Source organism: Natator depressus, chromosome 26 (assembly GCF_965152275.1).
Source record: "Natator depressus isolate rNatDep1 chromosome 26, rNatDep2.hap1, whole genome shotgun sequence".
Lineage (NCBI taxonomy): Eukaryota > Metazoa > Chordata > Testudines > Cheloniidae > Natator > Natator depressus.
The window spans coordinates 5974030-5995950 of NC_134259.1; the positions used below are offsets into that span (position 1 = coordinate 5974030).

General features: G+C 61.4%; 1 protein-coding gene across 1 annotated transcript; it reads left to right on the forward strand.

Annotated features, from left to right (window-relative positions):
- Positions 1-889: 889 nt before the first annotated feature.
- Positions 890-20291, forward strand: PDLIM2 (PDZ and LIM domain 2). The gene is made up of 10 exons (XM_074939987.1): positions 890-986; positions 4474-4618; positions 7711-7862; positions 11421-11490; positions 11808-12001; positions 12171-12255; positions 16143-16282; positions 17942-18087; positions 18336-18453; positions 19460-20291. The coding sequence occupies exons 2-10, from the start codon at positions 4526-4528 to the stop codon at positions 19656-19658; spliced, it is 1197 nt and encodes a 398-aa protein (XP_074796088.1). The 5' UTR covers positions 890-986; positions 4474-4525; the 3' UTR covers positions 19659-20291.
- The last annotated feature ends 1630 nt before the right edge of the window (positions 20292-21921 follow it).

Consider the following 21921-nt stretch of genomic DNA (forward strand, 5'->3'; position numbering starts at 1 on the left):
GTCAGGGTTCTCTGCTCGGTGTCCCCCTCTGGATCCCTAGTTTTGCACCTTTGACCTTCACTCCTGACCCTGTTCTTTCTTAGTTGTCCCCCGTGCTGATTTGGATCCCGGGTGCAGTGGTCCCTCCTGCACGGCTGGGGGAGGGGCCTTTAGAAGCAGAGGGGCTTGCGCCCGCCTGCCTCCCAGAGCTTTCCAATAAGGCCCCTAGGAGTGATTTAGGCCCAGCTTGGCAAGGGTAGTTAGGGGCTTAACTTCAGGTAGACATTGTGGCCAAGTGGCTAGAGCCCTGCATTGGGACTTGGGAGACCTCGCTTTTATTCCTAACTTGGCTACTGGGTAATCCCAGGCAAGTCACTTTCCTGCTCTCTGCCTCAGTTTCCCCATCTGTAAAATGGGGATGACACAGAGCTTCTTGGGAATGAGCGACAGGGGATGGATCACTTGATGGTGACCTGTTCTGTTCATTCCCTCTGGCGCACCTGGCACTGGCTGCTGTCAGGAGACAGGACCCTGGGCGAGATGGACCTTTGGTCTGACCCAGTAGGGCTGTTCTTATGGGTGTTAGTGGGAGTTGGGTGCCCGCAAACCTCTGGGCTTCAGGCCCTGTGGGGACATGGGGGGCCCTCGTTGCCTGAGTCACTGTTGCCAATGGGATGCGAGCTGCTGGGGCGTGTGCAAGCGCCCCCGCTGCCCCGCACGGGAGAGCCTCTGTGCCTGGGATCCACCCAAGGGACCGCGGGCGTCCCAGCCGGGCGGCAGGGGCGGGGCTGCGCCGCCAGGTGGCGCCGCTGGGCCGGCTCCAATTGTCTCATTAGCCGAGCGGGCGGCCCCTGGCCACGGGGCGGGAGGAGGCTGCTAGCGCCGGGCCGCCCCCGCGAAGGACACCGCGGGCCGGGCCGTCTGCTCGCCGGGCCGAGAGCGGCTGGGCTGGGAGCCCGCGGGCGGGGGCTGCTCGCTCCGCACCAGCTGCGCCCGGGCGCCCCGAGGTAAGTGCCCCGGGCTGCTGTCGGGGTGCAGGGAGAGCCCGCCTGCGGCACGGCTGTGCCCAGAGCAGCTGGGGGGCTGGGATTCCTGGGCTGCTCTGGCTCCTGCCCTAGGGTGACCGGATGTCTGGATATTAGGGACTTTGTCCTTATATATGCAACTCTACCCCCGAGTTCCCCGAAAAAGTCCCCACTTGCTTTCTGGTCACCCTACCCTGCCCCCCCCCTCCCCCAGCCCCCTCTGCGCTGGGATTCTGGAGGTGGGGGCACCCGGGGCACGCAAGGGGCTGCAGGCACACGCTGGGGGGCTCTCGTCCAGCTCTTGGGTCAGAGGAGCTCCCAGGAGGGAGCCCTTGGCCCAGCTCGTGGGGGGCAGGGGCTGCGGATGCTCTGGCCTCTCCTTGCAAGTGTTCTGGCCCCTGGGAGCGTCCCTGCCCAGCCGGCAGCTTCAAGCCATGCCCGGTCTCCGGACTCTGATCCCTGCCTGCCGCGGCAGACTTGGAAAGCGTCGCTCCGGCTTTAGGGCTGCGGGGTAATGACAGGCTGCGCTGCTGTGGGGAGCCAGGGCAGGGGCTGGAGCTATTTTGGGACTGTCTAGTAAATAGCCAGTCTCCTCATGTGGCGGGAGGAGGGGACTGAGAGCACCTCGGCTGCAGGAGGCCTGGCTCCTCCTCACCCCATTGCCCCTGCTTGCGAACAGGGTGCTCGCGTGCCCCCTTGGCTGATCAAGCTTTGCCCCGGCTCTTTATTCAAAGACAGCCCCGTTCCCTGCTGCCCCGGCCTCCTGTTGCCACCCCTCCGATTGCCCTGCAGGGAGCTAATCCAGCCTGAGTACTGATGCCAAGGTGTCATGCACCCGGGAGCAATCTCTCCCTCTGGGGTGCTGCCCACGTAACGCACCAGCCACAGGGCTCCCCCACGTGAATCGTTCCCCTCCGAAGGCGGCTCTCTGCCCGTCACCCAACACCATGCCTCTCACGCTGTGGGCAGCGCTGGCCTCTGGGTACGTGCCAGTCACTGGTGAGCTCACAGGTGTGAGGCAAGTCAGAGATGTTGGGTGCCAAGAGGGGACCCTTTTTAGTGCTTTGTCCCATCTGGTTCTGAGCGTCACAAGCAAAGGGGCTCCCTGTGCCCCCCATCTAGCCTCTGGGATGGCTGCGTGGGCACTCAAAGGCACACAGGCCTACCCTGCTGCTGGGTGGGGCATGGTTTCAGCCCTTCTCCCACCCCCACTCATGGGGGCCCTGCTGGAGTCCAGAGAGGATTGCCAGGCACAGGGCATGTCTGTATCTGGTGTGTGTGTGTTTGCGGGGAGGCGCTTCCTACTGGCGCGGCAGAGCCAAGCACAGGAAATTCTTCCCAGCGGTTTCTCAAGCCCCTCTTTGTGTGCCTGGGATTTTTAAGATGTTTCCCTGACGGTTATGGAAGAGGTGTCGGGGCCAGCCGGCCGCTAGCCCTGCTTCCTCCCCCTCCACCAAGCTGCATGTGAATCTAACCTCCCCTGGGGAGGGGGCCTGTGTGTGGTGCAGGGATCAGGAGTGCTCGGGGCTGTGTCTGACCTATTGACTCCAGCCGCTCAGACGTGGGGGAGCGGAGCATCGGGTCATCCCCGGGGCTGTGCAGTGGGGCTGCCCTTGTGGGATAGGAACAGCGCCGGGCAGATTGGTCCTTCGGGTCCTGGAGGGGACAGGGGCCTTTCTTCTTTCCTCAGTCGGAAGGGGACGCGCAAAGTGGGCTGGGAAGCGAACAGCACCAAATGGGCTGAACTGGGCCTCCCCTTCCCCCCCCCGCCGTGATGCTGCCCAGATCCAACTCTTCATGTGTTCCTTGGGGTGGCCCCCCCCGAGCTGCCTCACTGAGAGCCCTGGGCTGTTTTGCCGTAGGATGGTCACTTCCCACCCCAAACCACCACAGCCTGCCTTGGTGGGGGGCGGTGTTGGCACATGAAGGTGTCAGCTCAGCATCCTCTCCAGGGCGGGCTCGGGGAGCAGAAAAGCTTCTTCTGAACCACAGGAACAAATGACTCAAACGTGTGGCTGCAAACTTCCTGCATTGTCTTGTCTCCGCTTCCTGCCACTGGGGGGGCCCGCTTGGCTCAGGCCTGCAGCAGTAACCTGCCAAGACCTCTTCTGCCCCTCAATACTGGCAGCTGCTCTGTCTCTGCTCCCACCATCTCCCTTCTGCTCAAGTTTAAGCGATCTTCTGCCATTGCACGGTAGCCATGTGCCTCTTGCCAGCCCCGTGGCCCTCTCCTCTCCAACACACACTCCTGACCAGCTCTTCTCCCGCCCCCCAATCCTCACTGCCTTGCCCGCAGCACCATCCTTGCTATCCATTCTGCCACCTCTCCGAGCCAGCTCCCCCAGGCCTGGCACTGCTCCCCTGCCCTAGGTTCGCTGCTCTCTGGACCCTGGCTATGTCTGGGTCCCAGCAGGTTTCTTAGCTGAACCTGGCTTGGTCCCCTTGTCCGCCCCGTCTGCCCCAAGCCCTGCTGTGCGTGATTGCCCGCCCCCCATCCCCATAGCATGCTGGCTCACTCCACCGGTGTCATGTTTACCAGCCGACGGCTCTGCCAGTGCACCCATTTTCTGGATCGCAAAAGGGCCTCAAGGTGTGTAGGGGGCAGCCTCAGAACGAGACTGATTGGCCACCTGCAATGCTGGGTTGATGCTGGCACCATCCAGAGTCAGTGCCTTCCCCAGTGTGCCTGATCCCTCTGCAGGGTGATGCTAGAGCGTCCCCGTCCCCGTCCCTGTTCTCTGTGCCTTTTCCGGTTGGGCTGGGTGGTGCTGGAGCAGGCCCTGGGAGCCAGCAGCCTGCGCCCACAGTGTATTTCTTTGCCCGGAGCCCCCTCCATCCGCCCCAGCTGCTTGTGGTTAGGAAAGGAAACCGTTGGCCTTATTGGCTGGTGTCAGGCCTGCAACGGGAAGGCAGAGGCTGTTTGTGCCAACCTGTGACAGTGCAAGACACTTCTCTGTGTCTCGCAGCTGCGCTCCCCGGAAGGAAAGAGCCGCCAGGCGAATGAACGTAGCGTGCCGATTGCCCTGCGAGAGAGGGCAGCGCTGGGACGACCCAGGGTGAGGGCCCCGATTACTGCTGGGAAGCCCTTCTAGCTTTGATTTCAGGATTGGAGGAATGGGACTAAGAGTCAGGACTCCTGGGTTTTGTTCCTGGCTCTGGGAGGGGAGTGGGATATAATGCTTAGTGCTGTGAGGGGGTGGGAGTCAGGACTCCTGGTTCCATTTCTACCTCTGGAAGGGGAGTGGGATCTAGTGGCTTAGAGCAGTGGGACTGGAACCAGGACTCCTGGGTTCTGTTGCCGGTTCTGCCACTGACCTGCTTTGGCCGAGGCAAGAAAGGATCTTTCTCTCTCAACCTTGGACTCCCCAACAGCCTAAAGTGTTCATGCTGCTGGGTTCAACTTGTGCCTCGTTGCTCCCTGAATTTCCTTGCCCCCAGCCCTGATACGCTGGTTTTATTCCATTTTCAGATCCTCCTCCAGGTGCTGCCACGCTGCCCATCCTGCTGCCGCTGGAGTCGCCATGTCAATGACGGTGAATCTGACCGGACCGGCCCCCTGGGGCTTCCGTATCACGGGAGGAAGGGACTTCAGAAAGCCTATCATTGTGTCCAAGGTAGGAGCATCCACATGCTGGGGTTTGCCTGCTTGTGCTGGAGTGTGCTCTAGGCACTGGAACAGAGGGGCACTGGGAGCCAGGACTCCTGGGTTCTGATCTTGGCCCTGCCACTGAATCCCTGTATGGCCTTGCACAAGTGTCTTGGATGAGAAGGTGAGCATTGCCCATGCTCTGGAGGTGAATAGGTTTTGATGGGCTGGCAAGAGGAGTGGCTTGCTCGGCTGCGGCTCTGAGGATTTAGTGAACACTTCCAAATCCCAGGCGAGACAACCCGGGTTAACAGCCTTGTGCAGGTGTGTTAAACTGGCCGAGTTCAAGCTAGGCTCCCCTGAGGATGTGCCATGCCCAGTTAAACCCATGTCAAGGCACACTGCCTTGTCCAGGCTAGGCTAACGAGTGTTAGCGAACACCTTCCAAAGCCTAGTCTGGGAGTGGCCTGAGGGCGCGTCTGGGATCTCAGCGAAGGGATCTTGGCTGGTGGCATGCAGAGAGAGTGGCAGCCAGGCCCCCAGCTGCCCAGGGCTTTGTGTTCTGGAAGTAGCTGCTGAAATGGGAGCCGGGAAGCCAGTGGAATGCCCGGAGTTATGGCTCTCCCTGCTAAGTGGCATGTGCTGGGCAAGCTGCAGTGGCTCAAGGAGCCCCAGGTGGAGAGCAGCCAGTCCAGGAGGTGAGGTAAAGAAGCCACAGAGAGTGGGAGGCTGTTCCCCAGCAGGATGCTGCAGGTGCGTTCCTGTGGGGATCTGAAAGGGGAGAGCCCAGGCACTGGTTCCAGCTCCCCGTCGGTGTGGGGTCTGGCGGGCTTGATCCTGTGGTGAGCTCCCTGTGGATTTCCCTATGGCTCCCTTGTATAATCTGGCTGGCTGTCGCGCGTCTTTCCTCTGGCTTGCTGTCTTCTCCGTCCCCCTGTGCCAGAGCCACTTGCTCTCCCGTCGGCAAAGGGCAGGGGCTGCAGAGGAAGCCAGCTCCCTGCTGAGTGGGCGCGGTGCCAAGGGACCTGGGAGCAGATCCTGTTTACCGTCCTTGAGGAATCCTGCTCTGTGGGAACAGGCTAGAAGCCCCCGCGGTGCACGTGTGCGGAGAAAAACAACAAGCTCTAACTTCACCCATGGCCAAGAGGAGTTTCTCTCTGTTGTTGTTCTGGCCTTGGCCTTGGTGTCCACTGTAAACCTGGCCTCAGTCAGGGGAGATCAGGACAGGGAGGTGGGGCCTTCTGCCTCCAAGTCACCAGCTGGGACCTGTGAGCAAGCTGGCTGTGACCGAGAGCCCTTCCCGCCTCAGCAGAGAGGCCAAGGACTGAGTGGACCACAGAGATTCAACACCGTCCTCCAGCCTTAGGGGTGGTCCCTCTGAATCAGGGTTTGGGGCACATTGGCAAGACAGGACTCCTGCTGTGCTGAACTGTGGATTTTCAGAAGCTTTTGTGCCCTGCGGCTGTTGCTGTGGCATCTTTCCCCAGCACTAGATTCATGTCACTTTATTGTCGATGGCGCAGGTGGCAAGGCCTACAGTTAAGATTGCTGGACGTTTCTCATTCTAAGGCCCTATTTTTCCAAAGCCAAACTTTAAGCCTTCGGGCTGATATCGTCCAGGCTGACTGGCTGTTTCAGGCTGAACTTTTCTGGAAAGTTTCAGCTAAAACGGTTCAGCTGTTTCTGAGAATGGAATTTGCCTCCCTTGTTGCAGAGGTTGGCAGGTGTGTCGTGAATGAGGCAAGGGGCTGCAGAAAGAGAAAGGATGGTCTCCTAGGTAAGGTGAGCGAACGCTGTCCTGGAGAACTGGATTCTATCCCTGCCTCTTGCCACAGAGTTCCTGCGTGATGCTGGGAAAGTCACTTAAACCGGACATTTGACAGATGGTCACTAATTACGTGTTCCTCATTTTCTGGGTGCCTGTCTTGAGACCAGATAAGCAGAAGTGCTGAGCACTCCCAGCGTTGCCTGAAGTCAGCTGGGAGCTGGGCCGTGAGCAGAAACATGCTATGTGTTGCTAAGTATGCTGAAATATCAGATGCCAGGCGTCTCAAATTGGACACGCAAAATTAGTTGGCAATTTTGGCTTTAAACTTTGTGCCTAGTTTTCGCACCTATAAGCTGGGGGGGGGTAATACCACCCCCTCGCCTCCTGGGCTCTGTGAATTTAATTCATGTTTGCAGAGAATGAAGACTGCAATGAGAGCACTGTAGAAGAAGCCCATGAGGAAATGAATAATTCTGGATTCAGAGCAGGATTGGGATAGTGAGCAATACATCATGCATGGGACTGCACAGTGTTGGAGGGGGATAAGAGGAAATATTGCCCAGCTTTGCTGAGCACTGTGCAGCGAGTAAGGCATGTAGTGTGGGGGGTGGGAGAGGGGTGTCTGGGGAGTCTCACCACTTGGAAACTCAGCTGAGTAGCAGTGTCCTCTGCCCCAGGTCTACTTCCTACACTGTGGCCCCATTTTGACAGCCGCTTCCCAAGGGCTGTAGGGTATTTGGATGCTGTCTGATTTCCAGGTCAGGGATGGTTTTCTTCCCACCCCAGCCCTCCAAGTCGAGGTAGGATGTCTGGGAACCTCCTGTCTGGGGGAGAAAGCTCTAGGCCCCTGAGTGGAACGTAGGGCTCCTCTGGGCTGAGGGCGGGTGGCGAAATCGCAGCTGACTTGCAGGGTTTGGCCATCCATTTGGGCTCATCCTCACTGCAGAGTTACCCTGTGTTACAGCTAGTGTGTTCTGGCCAGCTATGGGCAGGGCTGGAGGCTGGGCTGGAAGAGATCCCACAGAGAAGCCAAGCTTGGGAAAAAGCTGAAGCTGGTGTCATGGTGGTAGGTGGCCGTAAAGGCAAGCCCCAGGCAGGGCTAAGATTGGGCTAGTGTCTCTTCTGTTCAGAGCAGGTTGGGAAGGGCCCCCTGCTTATCTCTGCCTCCCCTCTCGCTGCTCTTTGGGCCAAGGTGCTGGCGATCCACCTGGGCGAGGGTGGCCATGTCTCCTGTGCCGTGGTATGCTGGAGGTGCCTGGCAGATCTCTGCCCCCGGCACTGTGCCTCCCCCAGGGCGGTTTGTTTCTCTGCAGTAATGCCTGGGTGTTCTCCCCCGCCCCCTGGCCGTGCAGGTGATGGAGCGCGGTAAGGCCGCTGCAGGGGACCTCCGACCTGGTGACATCATCGTCTCCATCAATGGCGACAGCACGGCCAACATGCTCAATGTGGAGGCCCAGAACAAGATCAAGCAGAGCTCCGGCCAGCTCCAGCTTCAAGTGGACAGGTGAGATCCACCTGCCCGCGTCCACACTGTACTGTTCCCTCTTCCTCATCAGGGCAGGGATCTGCTCGGGGGGCCTGGCTTCACTATTCCCCCCCAGTCCCCCTGTGCTGTGGGAGCGCTGTAGCGTCTGGGTGGGGTGTCAGGGGTCTGTGTCAGAAATCTGGAGTCCTGCAAGTTCAAACTCGCAATCACTCCATCAGGATCCATCCCGGGCCCTTTTCATCACAGCAGCAAGGCCTCCAGGGTAGAGCTGGGATTCATAACTCCTGGGTTCTCTTCCTGGCTCTGCCACTGACTCACTGGCTAGCCTTGGGCAAGTTACTGCCCCGCTCTGTGCCTCAGTTTCCCCTGCTGTGCAGTGGGGGATAATGATTCCTACCTCTCTCCCGGAGGGCTGGGGGTTAGTTAACCAATCGATACAGCACTATTTACATCCTGATACAATCTGCCATTACCAGGGCTCAGCCCTGTACTGCTCCTTGGTAAATGTCTACACCTCCTGCATGGACAGGATGTGGAGCAAGGGATGAGGGTTATTCCCCCCTGCCCCTCCGCGGTGGAAGCACGGGCAAAGGCTGAGCTCCAACCCCCTTGGTTTACATGGAGCAGAGACGTACAAGAGAGACCCGAGGCCTGTATGGGGGATACAAGGCTGGACTACAGAGGGGTCTTGCCTTAGTCTCTTTGCTATGCCCTGGGGACCACTGCTCCGAGGTGCTGTGCCCGGCTTGATGCTGCAGCTCTGACGGCTGGGAGGCATGCTGGGCATGGGGCTGTGGCTCCTGGGTGGGGGGCTGTGGGATGCTATGGGGGTGGGCATGCTCTGCTGTGGGTGGCTCTGGGGCAGGGAGAGGGGATCAGCTGTGCTGTGCTTCTGAGGCAGGGGCATGCTGGGTACGGAGCTGTGGCTCGGACGGTGGGCGGGGCAGGGCTGGAGTTCGGCTGTGCCAGGCACAGCGTGTCTGTTCCTCCCTGCTTCGGGAGGCGCCATCTCTGCTGTTGGCCTCGGGGGCCTTTAGGCTGCTTCTGGAAACTAGCCCGCTGTGCACACGGAGGAGCAGGCAGCTTTGGCAGCTACCGCCCTGCAGCCCAGGTCTGACGGGTTCCAGTGAGCCTCTGCCCTCTGGGAGGGGCAGGTCAGGGGTGTCCTGTGACAGCCCCTTGCAGCACGGGGCAGGCCCCAGTCAGCGGAAGCTGCCTTGGGGGCTGTTATCCTCTGGGCTGTGGAGCTGGACACGACTCCTCCCCTCCCCCCCAGATGGCCAGGCTGCAGGAGAGGGACCCTGCGTGGCAGGTCTGTCAATCCAGTCAGCCCTGGGGCTGGCTCTCCACTACCCGCCCGGATTCGCCTGCTTGGCCCAGATGAGCTGGCTGCACGTGCGACGCTTACAATCTGAGCCAGACCCCAGAGGAAGGAGAAGCCGGGCGCTGTCTTTCCCCGATAGGTGCACTGGAGCCAGCGAGAGGCCCCTGGGAGTAGCTGTGCTGGTGCGTGGCTTGGCAAGCTGGGTGGCTCAGGCTAAGCCTGTGTAGCTGGGTCCTGCCCCACTGGGGAGGTGGAAACTTTCTTTGCACTGTCTCCTGATGACTCTGACTGTCCAGAATGTGAAACCGTCTTTGCGGGGGGGAGGTGATGGGTACATCCTATAAATACCTCACTGCTGACCCGGGTGCGGCCACTTGCCAGCCTGACTCACGGCTTCCTCTTGCCCTCCCCTGCCATTTGCAGCATTCACAAGGGATTGTTTGGCAAAGGTATCTGCCTGGCCTGCTGCCCCAGGCGTTGCACTGTAGGGTGAGGACATGCCTGGGAGCGCCAGGCAAAATCCTGGGCTGAGCCCCCGCCCTGCCCTGATCAGCTGCTCCTGCAGCAGGTCGCGTAGCCTGGATGCTCGCTCGCATCCCCCCACAGCAGTTGCACGCTCAAATGCATGTGCGCACAAGCTTCCATGCAGTCACACTTGCACAGGCGTGTGCAGCCTAGTTTCACCATTGCTGGTGCACGAGCTCCTGGGGAGCTGCCTGCCCAAGAGACCCCTCCCACACGCACGAAGCCCCTTTCTCTCGCTAGCTTCCTTAGTAGCCTATCTCTCCTGGCTGCCTCTCTGCTCGGTGCTGCGTCCTCTCCCCCTCTCCAGCTGACTGGGACGTGCAGCGGGTCCTGACGAAGGGTGGGAAACCCTCATGGTATCTTGGAAATGGCCCAAAACCCACAAACCCAGCCGGAGCGGCTCAGGAGACAGCATTCCTCTCATTCCGGGCCCTTCGGCTCATCTCCTTCCCTTCCCCGCCTGCCCCGAGAGCCAGCCCGCTGTCCCTGTGCTCCCGCTGGGTCCCCAGGATGGGGAGCCACGCCTCTCTGTCCCCTGGCTGCTGGCCCTTCCCCTCTGGCCCTTCATCTCCTGGCCTCTGCTGTACTACAGGGGAGAACAGCGCCCCACCTGCGTACCTTCCCCCAACTTACACACACACACCCCGGGAACTGGCTCGGTCTGTCTGCCTGTGTCTGGCAGTGGGAGCTGCCCCAAAGCCACACTTTTGTCACAGGGATGTCTGGCTAGGAGCCTGGGAGGCAAGCAGACAGCCGCAGTCTGCTCTGTGTCCTGCTGGCTGGGGCTAACCCCACGTGGACCGTGGAGTGCTGGTCCCTATGTTCTGTCCCCTTTGGGGCTGGGCCTGGGCTTCAGAACTCGAGAGACCCTTCCAGCCCCCTGCCCCTCTGCTCTTGGGAATATGGGATGTGGGGCAGGACTCCTCTCGTCTCCCACCATCACGTTGCATTCCTACGGTCCAACTTGTACCCCTCCATTTAACTGCCCTTCATGAATTCCAGCTCCTGGCTACATCAAAGCCCCCAGCGGGTTCCTGTTGAGAGGGGGAGAGAATATAAAGTAGCCCTGTATTCCCCTCCTCCCACCGTTTGGCCTCCGGGGCTGGTGCCGCATCCAACACATCCGGGCTGGGACCAGGAGTAGGGGTGGAAGAAGTCCTCTTAACCCTTTGTCCTTCTAACTGTGCCTGGATAGGGAGGGTGCTGAGTGGAGCGAAGCCTCTGGGGTGAGCCGAGTTCTTCCTCACTGACAGGGAGGCGTTACGGTAGCACCTCGAGGCCCCCGCTGAAATCAGGGCCCCGTTGCTCCGGGTGCTGTACATAGATAGCTCACTGCGGAATGGGCTGTTTCTTACCAGCCAAATAAACAAGATGGTGGGTTATTAATGTTACCCCATTGGACAGATGGGGACTGAGGGGCTAGGGGTCTTGCCCAAGGGTGCAGAGTCTGTGGCGGAGCAGGGAGTAAACCTTGGGTCTCCTGTGTCCCAGGCCTGCGCCCCCAGCTTATCCTTCCTCTGCTTTCCCATGGGGAGGGTAGTTACTGCAGGCTATCAGACACAGTATGCCGAGGAACATGGCCTCAGGGCAGGGCACAAGAGGGGGTAACTAGCCAGCTGCCTCCTCTGGTCCCGGTTGTCATCCCAAGGCCCCAAAGGTGGAATGGGGGCCAGCCAGGCCAGTCTCTCTCTCTCCCTCCATCTCCTCTCTTTTTCCATTGCCCTCAGGTCCCCGTTGTTTTTTCCCGGCCAGACCAATGGTGAGAGCTCCCCAGAGATGTTGGCCATGAGGTTCCAGGTGAGACCCTCCCCCCAGGTCCTTCCCCAGACCCTGGGGAGAGTGAAAACATCCAGCCCCACCTGGCAGTGGGAGCCCCATGTCTTGGCTGCAAGCCCTGCCCTTGGGGGGGTGGGGAGGGATGCTGTGCCTGTTAATGGTCCTGGGCCCTGATTTCAGGGCATGGCTGCCTTTGCCCACCCCGAGGCCTCTCCCCACACAAGGGTCCTTCCCGCTCAACCCAAAGGAGGGGGAGCGATGGGGAGCCAGGCCATCCTGACTGGTGTGTGGGGTGGTTCCATCCCCCTGCCTGCTTGGCTGACAGTATCTTTCCCCAGGATGTTGTGCGAACCAGGGATGACAGCCAGGGCTCAGTGAGGTCCTCCTACTCCAGCCCGGCGTCCCTCAGCCCCCGGCCCGGCAGCCCCTTCTCATCCTCGTCACCCGGGTGCCGGCCTGGCAGCCCCTACAGCCCCCAGAGGCCCAGCCTGCCCTCCGAGGGCAGAGTGGAGATGGTGGTGAGCAGCCGCAGGTAAGGCCCAGAGCCAGGGAGAGGTTAGGGGTGGGGTGGGTGTGCCACGCATCTGGGTTTGAATGGCCCAGGTGTGGGGGGCTGGCAGGGTGGAGGCGATGGGATACAGCTGACCTTTTTTTGATCCCCCTGTGAATGGGTTTCCCATAGACTTTTCTCCCCCTTTCAGCTTCCAGTCTCTGGCCAGTTCTCCCAGTGTCTTTGAGGATCGCTCCCCCTCACCCTATGGGCACCAGCGTTCAGGCAGCAGACAGGTGAGCAGGAGGGCGCTGGGGTAACAGCATCCCAGCTGCACAGCGTTCTGTGTTGGGGGGGATCCCCCCCACATCAAGCTGGGGTGTGATGCTGCAGGGGGCAGGTGTTGGCCTCGTACCCTGGGGACCTGGCATTGTGCTGGGGTGGAGGTTTGTCTGTGGGGGAGAGTCTGAGTTATGTTGTCTCTTTCCCCTACCTGGGCCGCTGCGGGAAGCCTCGTGATGCCCTGTGTGGGGCCAATGACACAAGCTCCTCCAATTCCCGCCCCCCAGGGTTTGGGATGCTTCGTCTCCGAACGCAGGGCTTACGCTGTCAAGGGGGAGCGGGGCACCAGAGGCCCAGCTGGCAATTCCTGTCACTGGCTGTCCCTTCTTTGTCAGGTGGGGTAACTGGACAGTCTCACCCTAGCAAAGTCCAGTCTGTCTTCGCAGTCCTGCTGAGCTCTCGGCCCCGGCGATATCTTGTGGCAGCGAGTCCCACAGGCTAACCACCCATTGTGCAGCAATCTGAAACATGCTTCCCTTGGGTGTCACTGACTGGGGGGCTCCAGGGGAGGGCCACTGCCTCCCCTGTCCTACTCGCGGCCTGTCCATCTGCACCAGCTCTTTGCCACCTCTCCCTAGGCCCCTTTCAGTCTCCCAGCGCCTGTCTCTGAACCCCCCTCTCCTGGGATATTTTTCCTTGGGGCATTTGCCCCTTCCCCTCCCAGTGCTGGGTCTGGGTGCAGGTGTATTTGTAGGATTGGGGAAGAGCTCCATTGTGGCAACAGGAGGGGATTTTACTGCCGGAGGGGGTCGGGGTGTTCACATCATCCCTTGGCGCTGTGACTGTCCTCTTTTGGTCCATCCAGCTTTGCCCGCCTCCTCCATCCAGCCTCCATGTTCCTGCCCTGCCCCGGAGGGACCCTCCTGGCGGAGTGAGGGCTTTGGCCTCCGTGTTGCCCCCGGGAGGCCGTGCGCTGGGCCCCGTTACTAGAGCAGCCGGCTGCCCGACTGTAGCCTCCCCCTCTGTCCCCGCGGGCAGCAGAGCACCTGGCGGAGGATGTTTGCCTGTTTCTACCTGGCGTCTCCGAGGCAACGGCTCAGGGCTGGGGAGGGAAAACCAGTTTGGGGAGATGCTGCCGCTCTCCCGTGGGCATGCAAGGCAGGGACGCTGGCAGGGGAGGCTGCCTCCACAAAGACACGTGGTCGGTCCTGGGAGCTTCTGCTCTTCCCTGGAGGAGCTGCTTGCTCCATTGTCTCTCGGGGGGGGGGGGGGGGGGGTGCTGTTCAGTCTCTGTTCAAAGCTGGATACTGCCTGCCCCAGGGCCCCAACCCCAGCCCTGGGTGCGTGTTCTCTGTGCTGACAGCCAGGCCCCACTGGTGCCACAGCTACAGGTCCAGGGAGTTTAGGGCCAGGGAGCTGCAGCCCAGCGCCTGAGCCACGAGCCCCAGGTACCCGTCCTGCCAGCGCTCGGCAGAGCCCGGCTCCAAGGGGCTGCATCCCCCAGGGGCGGTGGGCTCCGTTCCCTGCTGCTCACCCCTGGCTCCGGCTACGTCCTTCCCTATCCCGGAGGTGCATGGGCAGTGTGGCCCAGGCCGGTTGCAGTGCAAGCCCCCAGTCGACTTTCTAGCCAGACCTACACCCCGGGGTGAGCTGCTGGGAAGCCTGTGGCCCACCAGGGGGTCTGGCTCCTGGACTCTCCCATAACTTAGGCCCCGTGGCCTCCCCTTTCCCGTGGGGGCCTGTTCTGTGCGCTCCGGTGGCGTAGGGCCCGGAGCCACATCCTAGCGCACCCCACTTGGCACCCACCAGCATTTTCTTGGCTCCCGTCCTCTCCAGCGTGTTTCTACTGGGCGCTGCTGCTGCTTCCTCCTGGCTCCGGCTCCGTGGCAGCCACTGGCTCCGGGGGCCCGCTCCCTCCCCACCCTAGCTCCCTTTATTTTCTTGGGGCTGGGGATATTTTTCAAGCCCAAATTGGGAAGCGCGGTGGCCCTGGAGCGTGGCCTGTTCCAGCTGGCAGTGGGCTCGGCCCCGGAAGGCCCTTGGCTTCCCCTGCTTGTTTTTCTCTCATTCCTTCCCAGCATTTATTTGCTTTGGTCTCTGGGCCCTGGTGGGCTCCTCCCTGCCTGCAGGCCACACCAGAGCTGGGGCCCTGCGGGTGGGATCGGAGATGGGGAGACGTGACCCCACTGGGCGGGAGCTGGGCTGGGATGCTTTCCCTGAGCCACGTGGCTCAGAGGCAGCTAATCAGCCCTTCCTAGCAGCAAACAGTGCATCCAGGGCCCCAGAGGCGAGACCATCCCCCCAACCTGCCTGTCTCTTGATTCCCTCCCCCACCTGATGACACCCCTCCCCCCCCAAGGATCTGTCTTTGGGACGCTTGCTCGAGTTAATTGCAGGGCCTGGCGTGCGGCACGTTGATATGGCCGAACCTTGCTGCGTTGTGGGAGCTGGAGCGTTGCTGATGGGAGGCGGGATGCTTAAAGTTCAGGCGGAACTGCAGGGAGAGTCTCTAAGGGATTGATCAGGGCTGCTGCTCTGGAGCCGGGGAAGTTGCTATGCGCATGGCACAGGTACACGCTCGTGGGCTCTGTGCTTGGCTCCTTGCCGAGATCTGAGCCAGCCAGATCCCCTGCCCCTGGGGAAGGGGAAGAGACCCCTCTACTTTCCTCCTTGCAGGGAAGGCTGAGCAGCTGGGCTCTGCTGGCTTGCGGGGTGTGCTCTGTCGAGTCTTTCTCCCAGAAACATTTGCTTCCACTTATCTGGGGTTTTGCCTTTCTTGAGGCTCCAGGCCGCTAAACAGGAGCAGATGCCGCTGGAGGAGCGTTTCTGTGCTAGCAGCAGACAGGCTAAAAATAACAGGCTTTTCGGGGGGCGGGAGCGCGTGTCTCCTGGATTTGGCCAGAGCTGACCCAGAAATAGGCATGCTGAGCAGGGGCACAGCCCTGGCAGATAGGGTGCTGGGCAGCACCGTGACAGGGAGGAGAGGGGCATGTCTGCCTGGTGCTGCGTAGCTGGCTGGTCCTTGCAGAAAGGAGCCAGGGCTCTGGCGGGAGTGGGGAGCAAGCTGGGAGGGGCGCTGTGCTGGCCACGTTCCCCTCCGCTCCCCATGGAGGGGGCAGGGTCTGGCTGGCCTTGAAACTGGCACCGGCTTGGTGGGGGCGGCCAGGGACCCCTTCCAGGGCCTGCTCCAAGAGGGTGTCACTACCCAGAGCATCCTTTGCTTGCCCTGGGGTGGAATGAGCACGTGCAGCTCACTGCATGGTGCCAGGATGCTGGAGCCCTAGAGCAGAGCCTCCATCTCCCCTGCAAGCTGACGGGGCATCTGCCTCTCCCAGATCCACCCATTGCCCACTTCCCCCAGCAAGCAGAGCCCTCTCTGCACTGCTCATGCCCCTGCCGGGGGCACCCAGGAAACCAGCCCTGCATCTTGGGCCGGGGCCCTGCGGGACAGGGAGGGCATTGCCGTGTGTGGCTCCCCAGCCAGGAGCCGCCTGTCTGAGGGGTCCCCTTTGTTCCGCTGGGAAACGCTCCGGCAGCTGGGAGGAGAGGTCTGGACTGTGGGTCAGGGGCGTCCTCTAGTGGCCGGAGCATGCAGTGCAGCCCTGGGTGAATGTGAAAGGGCCGCGCTCTTGTATCCTGCGGGGTGAAAATGGGGTGGACCTGTTGAGTGTCTGCACAAAGCATCCCTGCCCTGTGGCATCCCGTTTGCTAGTATCCACAGCTCCACTTGTCCCTTGCTAAGGCATTGGGACGGGTGCCGTGGCCCAGCGAGCAGAGCTCTGGCTTGGGAGGGCTGGGCCCCCCGAGTTCTGCAACCCCCGGCTGGCGTGGCTGTCTGGCTCTACAGCCTCAGTCAGGGTCTGGCTCCTCATGCTCCCTCCTCCTCTCTCTCCTGTCTCAGGAACGGGGCAGCTTCTGCCACCCGAGCAGCTCTCCGGTTGCAGCTCTGCCTCTGATCAACCACACACCATCCCCTCTCGGCCCTTGGGAGATGGGGGGGGTCCCGGGCAGGGCCTCACCCTCGTACAGCCCCCGCAACAGGTAAGCCTTGCTCGCCAGCTGGGTCCTGGGCAGGGAGGGGGGTGTGATCCAGCCCAGAGCGAAGGATGCTGCGGGGAAACAGTCTGTGACCCACAAGGCTCCAGGGGAAGTGAGACATAAGCCAGGCTATCAAGAGGGCCTGCAGGATGCTGCCATTTGGGGCGAAGGGGCATTGGCAGAGCCGTGCCAGCCCTGAACTGATTTGGAGAGTGAAGTGTGTGGGGGGTGGGGTGGGGGGGGAGGGGGCTCAGGTTGAGGTGAATCGCCTCAGCGGGGCAGGGAGGGGGCTGTAGCTCGAGACTGAGGCACATTGCGGGATCTGGGTCCAGGGAGGGGTCTCTTTGGGTCTCACCTGAGCTGGGAGATTGAGGGTGGGGCTGTGGGGGTCAGTTTGGGGGTGCATAGCCTGGGGAGACTGGGTCTGGTTTGGGTTGTGGGGGGCAGGTTGGGACTGAGACGCATCACCAGAGCGTCCTGTTCCTACTGCCCCACACCTCTTGCTATTCTAGTCCCACAGCCCTGCCAAAGCACCTCTGTCCTGACCCACGGCACCCCCTGCTGCTCCGCTGAGCTCTGCCGAGGCCCTGCGCAGGCTGGGGGCGGGAGGTGGTGAAAGGAGCCGAGCACTGGAGTAGCTGAGAGTGGGGCGGGGCACCTTTGGAGAGAACGGGCCCCTGGCTGAGAGGGGAGTTGTGGGGTCAGGGGAGCCCTCTGGTCTGCTGGGAAATCCCTGCCCAGTGATCCCAGGCCCCAGCCCAGGGCACCATGCAAGGGTTAACTTGGCTGACGCAGGTGTGCGTGGGAAGGAGCAGGGCAGGCCTGGGCGTCACCCTGGCCAGGGAGTGTCAGCGCCTTGTCAGCACAGAGAGCTGGAGACTGGGCCTGCAGAGAGACCGAAGGGGCAGCAGGCTTGCCCCCTTGGCAGGGCCCTGGGGTAGGTATTTGGGGAGGGGGGTGAATTACCAGTTCCCAGCCCCGGGGGAGCTGGCCATGTGTATGGGATGCAGGGTGCCGGCTGGGGTGTGGCCCCGGACTCCCTCATGGAGGAAGTGCAGAAGCGTGGGCTAGAAAGGCACCTCCCCGAAGGCCTCAGGTTGGACGGGGTGATGGGCACAGAGTTGTCTGCGCCTGGGGTGAGGAGTTGGCTCGGTCAGTGCAGCTCAGCTGCCGGGGTCCCTCCTCCCTTGGGATGGGAGTTGCAGGTGTCTCATCCTGGCTGAGGTCAAGGGGGGAGGGGGATCCTGCCAGTTCCTCCCTAGGGATGGGGGACCGTGGCCCCAGGGGCCTCTTGGGATTAGGGGGTTAGCAGTCACCTCTGGGTCCCCAAGCTGGTACGCTGAGGGGGTTGGATTGTCTGAACACCCTGCCCGCGGCCAGGCTGCTGCTGCCTTGGCACAAAGGGGATTCGCTTGCAGCTTCGGCAGGTGAGGGGACCTTAAATTCCCCTTGTGTTGGGATGGGATGAGCCCCCTGCTCCTTTCTGGAGCACTGAGGCTTCCAGGTGGGTAGCTGCGCGCAGTGGGTGGTTAGCAGGGCTGGTTGGCTGGGATCTTGCTCCCCACCCCACAGCTTGGGGCTGGATGCCTGGGGCTGGACATGGCTAGGAGCTCTGTGTTCTTCAGCGGGGCTGCTATACACCAGGGCCTGCTCTCTCTGCAGCCTGGACTTGGAGCCGGCCATGCGGCGCTTGGAGGAGGACTCTGAGGTCTACAAAATGATGCAGGAGAACCGCGAGATCCGGGCCGCTCCGCGGCAGTCCAACACCTTCCGCCTGCTCCAGGTGGCTCTGGAGACTGACGGGGGAGGTGAGCAGAGGCCAGAGGGAACTGGGGCGGAGAAAGGAGTGGGCAGGAATCCAGAAGAGGAGAGCAGAGGGGCCAGGACAAGGGCAGGGGTGTAATAGTCTCCAGGGTCTGGGGTTCTGCATGGATGGAAGGGTCAGGGTGAAGGGGATTAGTCTCTGGGGTCCAGGGCAGTGTGTGTGGGGGGGGAGGGTCTGTGGACATGGGAGTGCATCCTGGATCCTAATGTCTCCCCTGCTCTCCTTTTTCAGTGGGCACCACGACCCCCTTTCCCAGCCAGCTGTCCCCCAGCTCCCACAAGCCAGTCACCAGCTCCGTGGCCGGGGTCCAGAAGCTGCACACGTGTGAGAAGTGTGGCACTGGCATCACGTGAGTGTGGCTTATGGGGGGGAGGGAGACTCTGGAGACCCTCAACCTCCTTTTGGGCTGACGGCTCCATTTATCCCAGGATTTCTGCGGGGGAGGGCCCAGTCGGAAACTCGCAGCAAGCCCGGGCTGTCTTGTCCTTCCAGCCCCCACTGCCAGTTCCCGCAAGCAAGGTCTCATCTCCGTGTGGCAGGAGAGGGTGTCAGCCTGGTGCTCACAGTCCAGACTCCTGGGTTCAATTCCTGGCCAAGGGGGGGGAGCAGTCCAGGTGGGGAGCAGCCTGCCCCTCCCATATTGCTAGGTGGGGGCATGGAATGGCGTTGGCAGAATACAGAAGGCTGATGCGCTGGTATAGCGATGAGAGTGCAGGGGCTGGGTGTCAGTCTCCTGGATTCTATCCCCGCCTCTGCCACCGACGCCCTTTGCAAGTCCTGGTCACGCTCCGTGCCTCAGTTTCCCCCATCTGGGAAGGCTTCACGAATGTCTGCAGCATTGGAGCTGGGGATCCATCCTTCTCTGGGCTCTGGGGCAGTTCAGACCCACAGACCTGGCAGCTGGAGTCAGTGTGCCTTTACTGCCCCTTTGCTCAGTGAAGCGTGGCTAGGCATGGGGCTTGGCTGCCTTAACCCCTCGGGATGAGGCGCAGGTGGACACGTGGTCGCCTTTCTCTGTGCATCTCACTCTGTGTGCACAAAAAGGCTTCTGGGGCTACTCTCGCTCTCAGCTGGTTACTGAAGCAATGAGAGCTGCTCCGGGTACCTGGAGCGATGCCATGGTGAGCAGCCTTAGGCTGGAGTTCAGAGGAAGGTGCCCGGTCTTAGGGATGTCCCCACGGAGCAGGCAGGAACCCGTTGCTTGAAGGGCTTGGCCGTAGCTTGGGAGAATGGAAGGCGGAGCTGACCCTGTTGGGATATGAAGGGGGAGCCTGGGGGCAGTGGCGTCTGGAGAGCTGGGACGCTGTTGGCCAGCTCTCCCTCCCAGCTGACCGCGTCTATGCTGTCTCCCGCAGGACCCAGGCAGTGAGGATCCAGGAGAGCCGCTACCGTCACCCCGCCTGCTACGTCTGTGCCGACTGTGGCCTCAACCTCAAGATGCGGGGCCACTTCTGGGTGGGCGAGGAGCTGTACTGCGAGAAGCATGCCCGCCAGCGCTACCAGGGCCCCGGGGAGGGCGCTGCTGCTGCCACGGGCGTCTCCTCCAAGTCCTGAGTTGCCCCTGAGAGCATGGGGCCTGGGGCTCCCTGGATCTCCCCCCCTCCTGCCCCCCCCACTTCCCGGGGCTTCCGCCAAGCACAAACGCCACCTCCCATGCTGGGAATCTCACTGGTGTGTCCTGCTTTCAGCCTCCCTCGATTGGCTGCCAGGCCCTTGCTCCCGCTGCTCCCCAGCCCATCGGCTTCGCTGCTCTTGTTGTCTGTGGCCAATTGAGAGAGACCGATGAGGGAGCCTGCTAGGTATAGGGTAGGGGGTGGGAATGGGACAAAGAGTGGTCTTTTGCCTCTAGGTCACCAGTTTGAATCCAGCTCCCTCTGCTCAGCTGGTGGTTGTCCAGCTGCAGAAATGAGCTTGTTTGGTTCTCAGCCTGTTTCTTAAAAGGAGTCTGGCCTAAGGGGTGCCCAGCTGTGGGAGATGCTTGCCCTGTCTTCTTCCTGCTCAGTGAGCAGAGGGTTCAGACTCCAGGGCTGCCGGCCCCGTACCTCTCACCAGGGCACCTCCAGGACACAGAGACGCGCTGTAGGACGGCTGTATCCCCTCTTTCTCACGATCACTGCCAGGAGCTGTGTGCACGTCTGGGTGCAGTGGGGAGGGAGGGGTGGCACTCACACACTTAGGTACTGGGGGCCTTGCAGGGGGGAATGGGTTTGGCACAGCTTTGTACACTGACTTTGTAAAGCTTCTCTAAGGTATTAAACCAGATCTCTATATAAAATATAATTAATATATATATATATACCTGCCCTGCACCCGCCCGCTCCTGTGTCTGGTCTGTGAATGCAGCCGAGAGGGAGGGGGAGCATGCTTTTTCCCAAGGACCAATGGGGCTTAAAGGAAGAGGGTGCGTCCCACCCACCTGAGTCAGGATAGAGATAGACAGGGTTGATGGGGGAAATCTCCATTCCTCTCAGAGGGCACACTCTGGAGGTGGAGGAAATGCACCTTCCCATTAGGGATGTAGGGGGATGCTCTGGGGTCCCTCCTTCCCATGATAGAGGTTGCGCAGGGCTTTGCGTCCCTTTCTGTATTCTGCCAAGCTGAGGGGGGTATGGAAGGGGGCATCTCTAGTCCCGGGGGTGATACAGAGTTGGGAGGCTCTGTGGCCAACCAACCAGTTAATTGAGCAGCCCGGGAAGATTTCCAGCAGCAGTGGGTCCTCTCCCTGCCGCCAGCTCCGAGGGGGAGGTGAGGTGAGGGCAGGTGCCCCAGGCCCACGGGAGCCAGGTCTGCACTGTCATCACAGCCTAGGCGGGGTGTTGGCAGAGGTGTCTGGGGGGCCTGGTTGGGCGTGTTGCTCGGAGGTCAGGGGAAGGCCGCAGCACCTGGGCTGATGGATCCCACTGCACAGTGCAGTGCCTGCTGTCACCTGCCCCCTTTCAGAGTGCAGTGTGGGCAGCTGGACGCTGGAGGGCAGCAGCTTCCCTTCAGCACCTTGCACTGACTTGGGACAGTGCAGCCAGCCCAAAGCCTCCTGGGCAGGTGTGTGTGTGGTTGTGGTTGTTTGCAGGAGAGAATGCCCTGGCTGCTTGGGCAGCCGTGCATTGTGGATGAACTTGGACCAGGGCCTGGGGCAGCTGTGCCCTGGCCTGGCAGGTCCCCTCGCAGCAGGCAGCTGGGTGCATGTGCAGAGGAGGGAGCTGGTTAGAGCAGGCTTGACCCACGGAGCTTTGCTCTTGCAAAATCTGTGGGCTCCTCTGGCAAAGGGCATGGCTGGGGAAGGGGCAGGCAAGCTGCCCCTCCCTGCCCAGGTGGTGGTTACCTGACGGGGGGGCCCTGCGCTGAGATGCAGAACAGCGCTAGCAAGCAGGGCTCAAAGGCTGTCCAGTCCCACGGGGCTGGGTGTGTTCTGACCCTGGGGCGAGCCCCAGGCCAGTGGCTGCCAGATGCACAGGAGGAGAAGGCAGGCAGGCCAGCGCAGGACCTGTGCTCCAGCCCAGCTGCTGGAGGAGAGGCCACAGGTACCAGTGTGCCCATGTCTGGTGTTCCCTGGGGCATTATTATCCTGCTATACCAGGGCACCCTCAGGACAGGGTGCAGAAAGGGTCATGGGGTGGTCATGGGCAACCACCCTACAGATACGTGCAGACCCTCGTGGAGCACGTAGCCCTGAATGCTGGCCCCCTGCTTGGCTTGGTACCTGCGTGGGCACCTGCAGAACCAGCCCTCCCCTTCTCAGTGCACAGAGATGAGACCCTTGCCCAGGTGATCTGAAGGAGCATTGCCCTGTAGGGGGGCTGGGGTGCCCAGACCTGCTCTG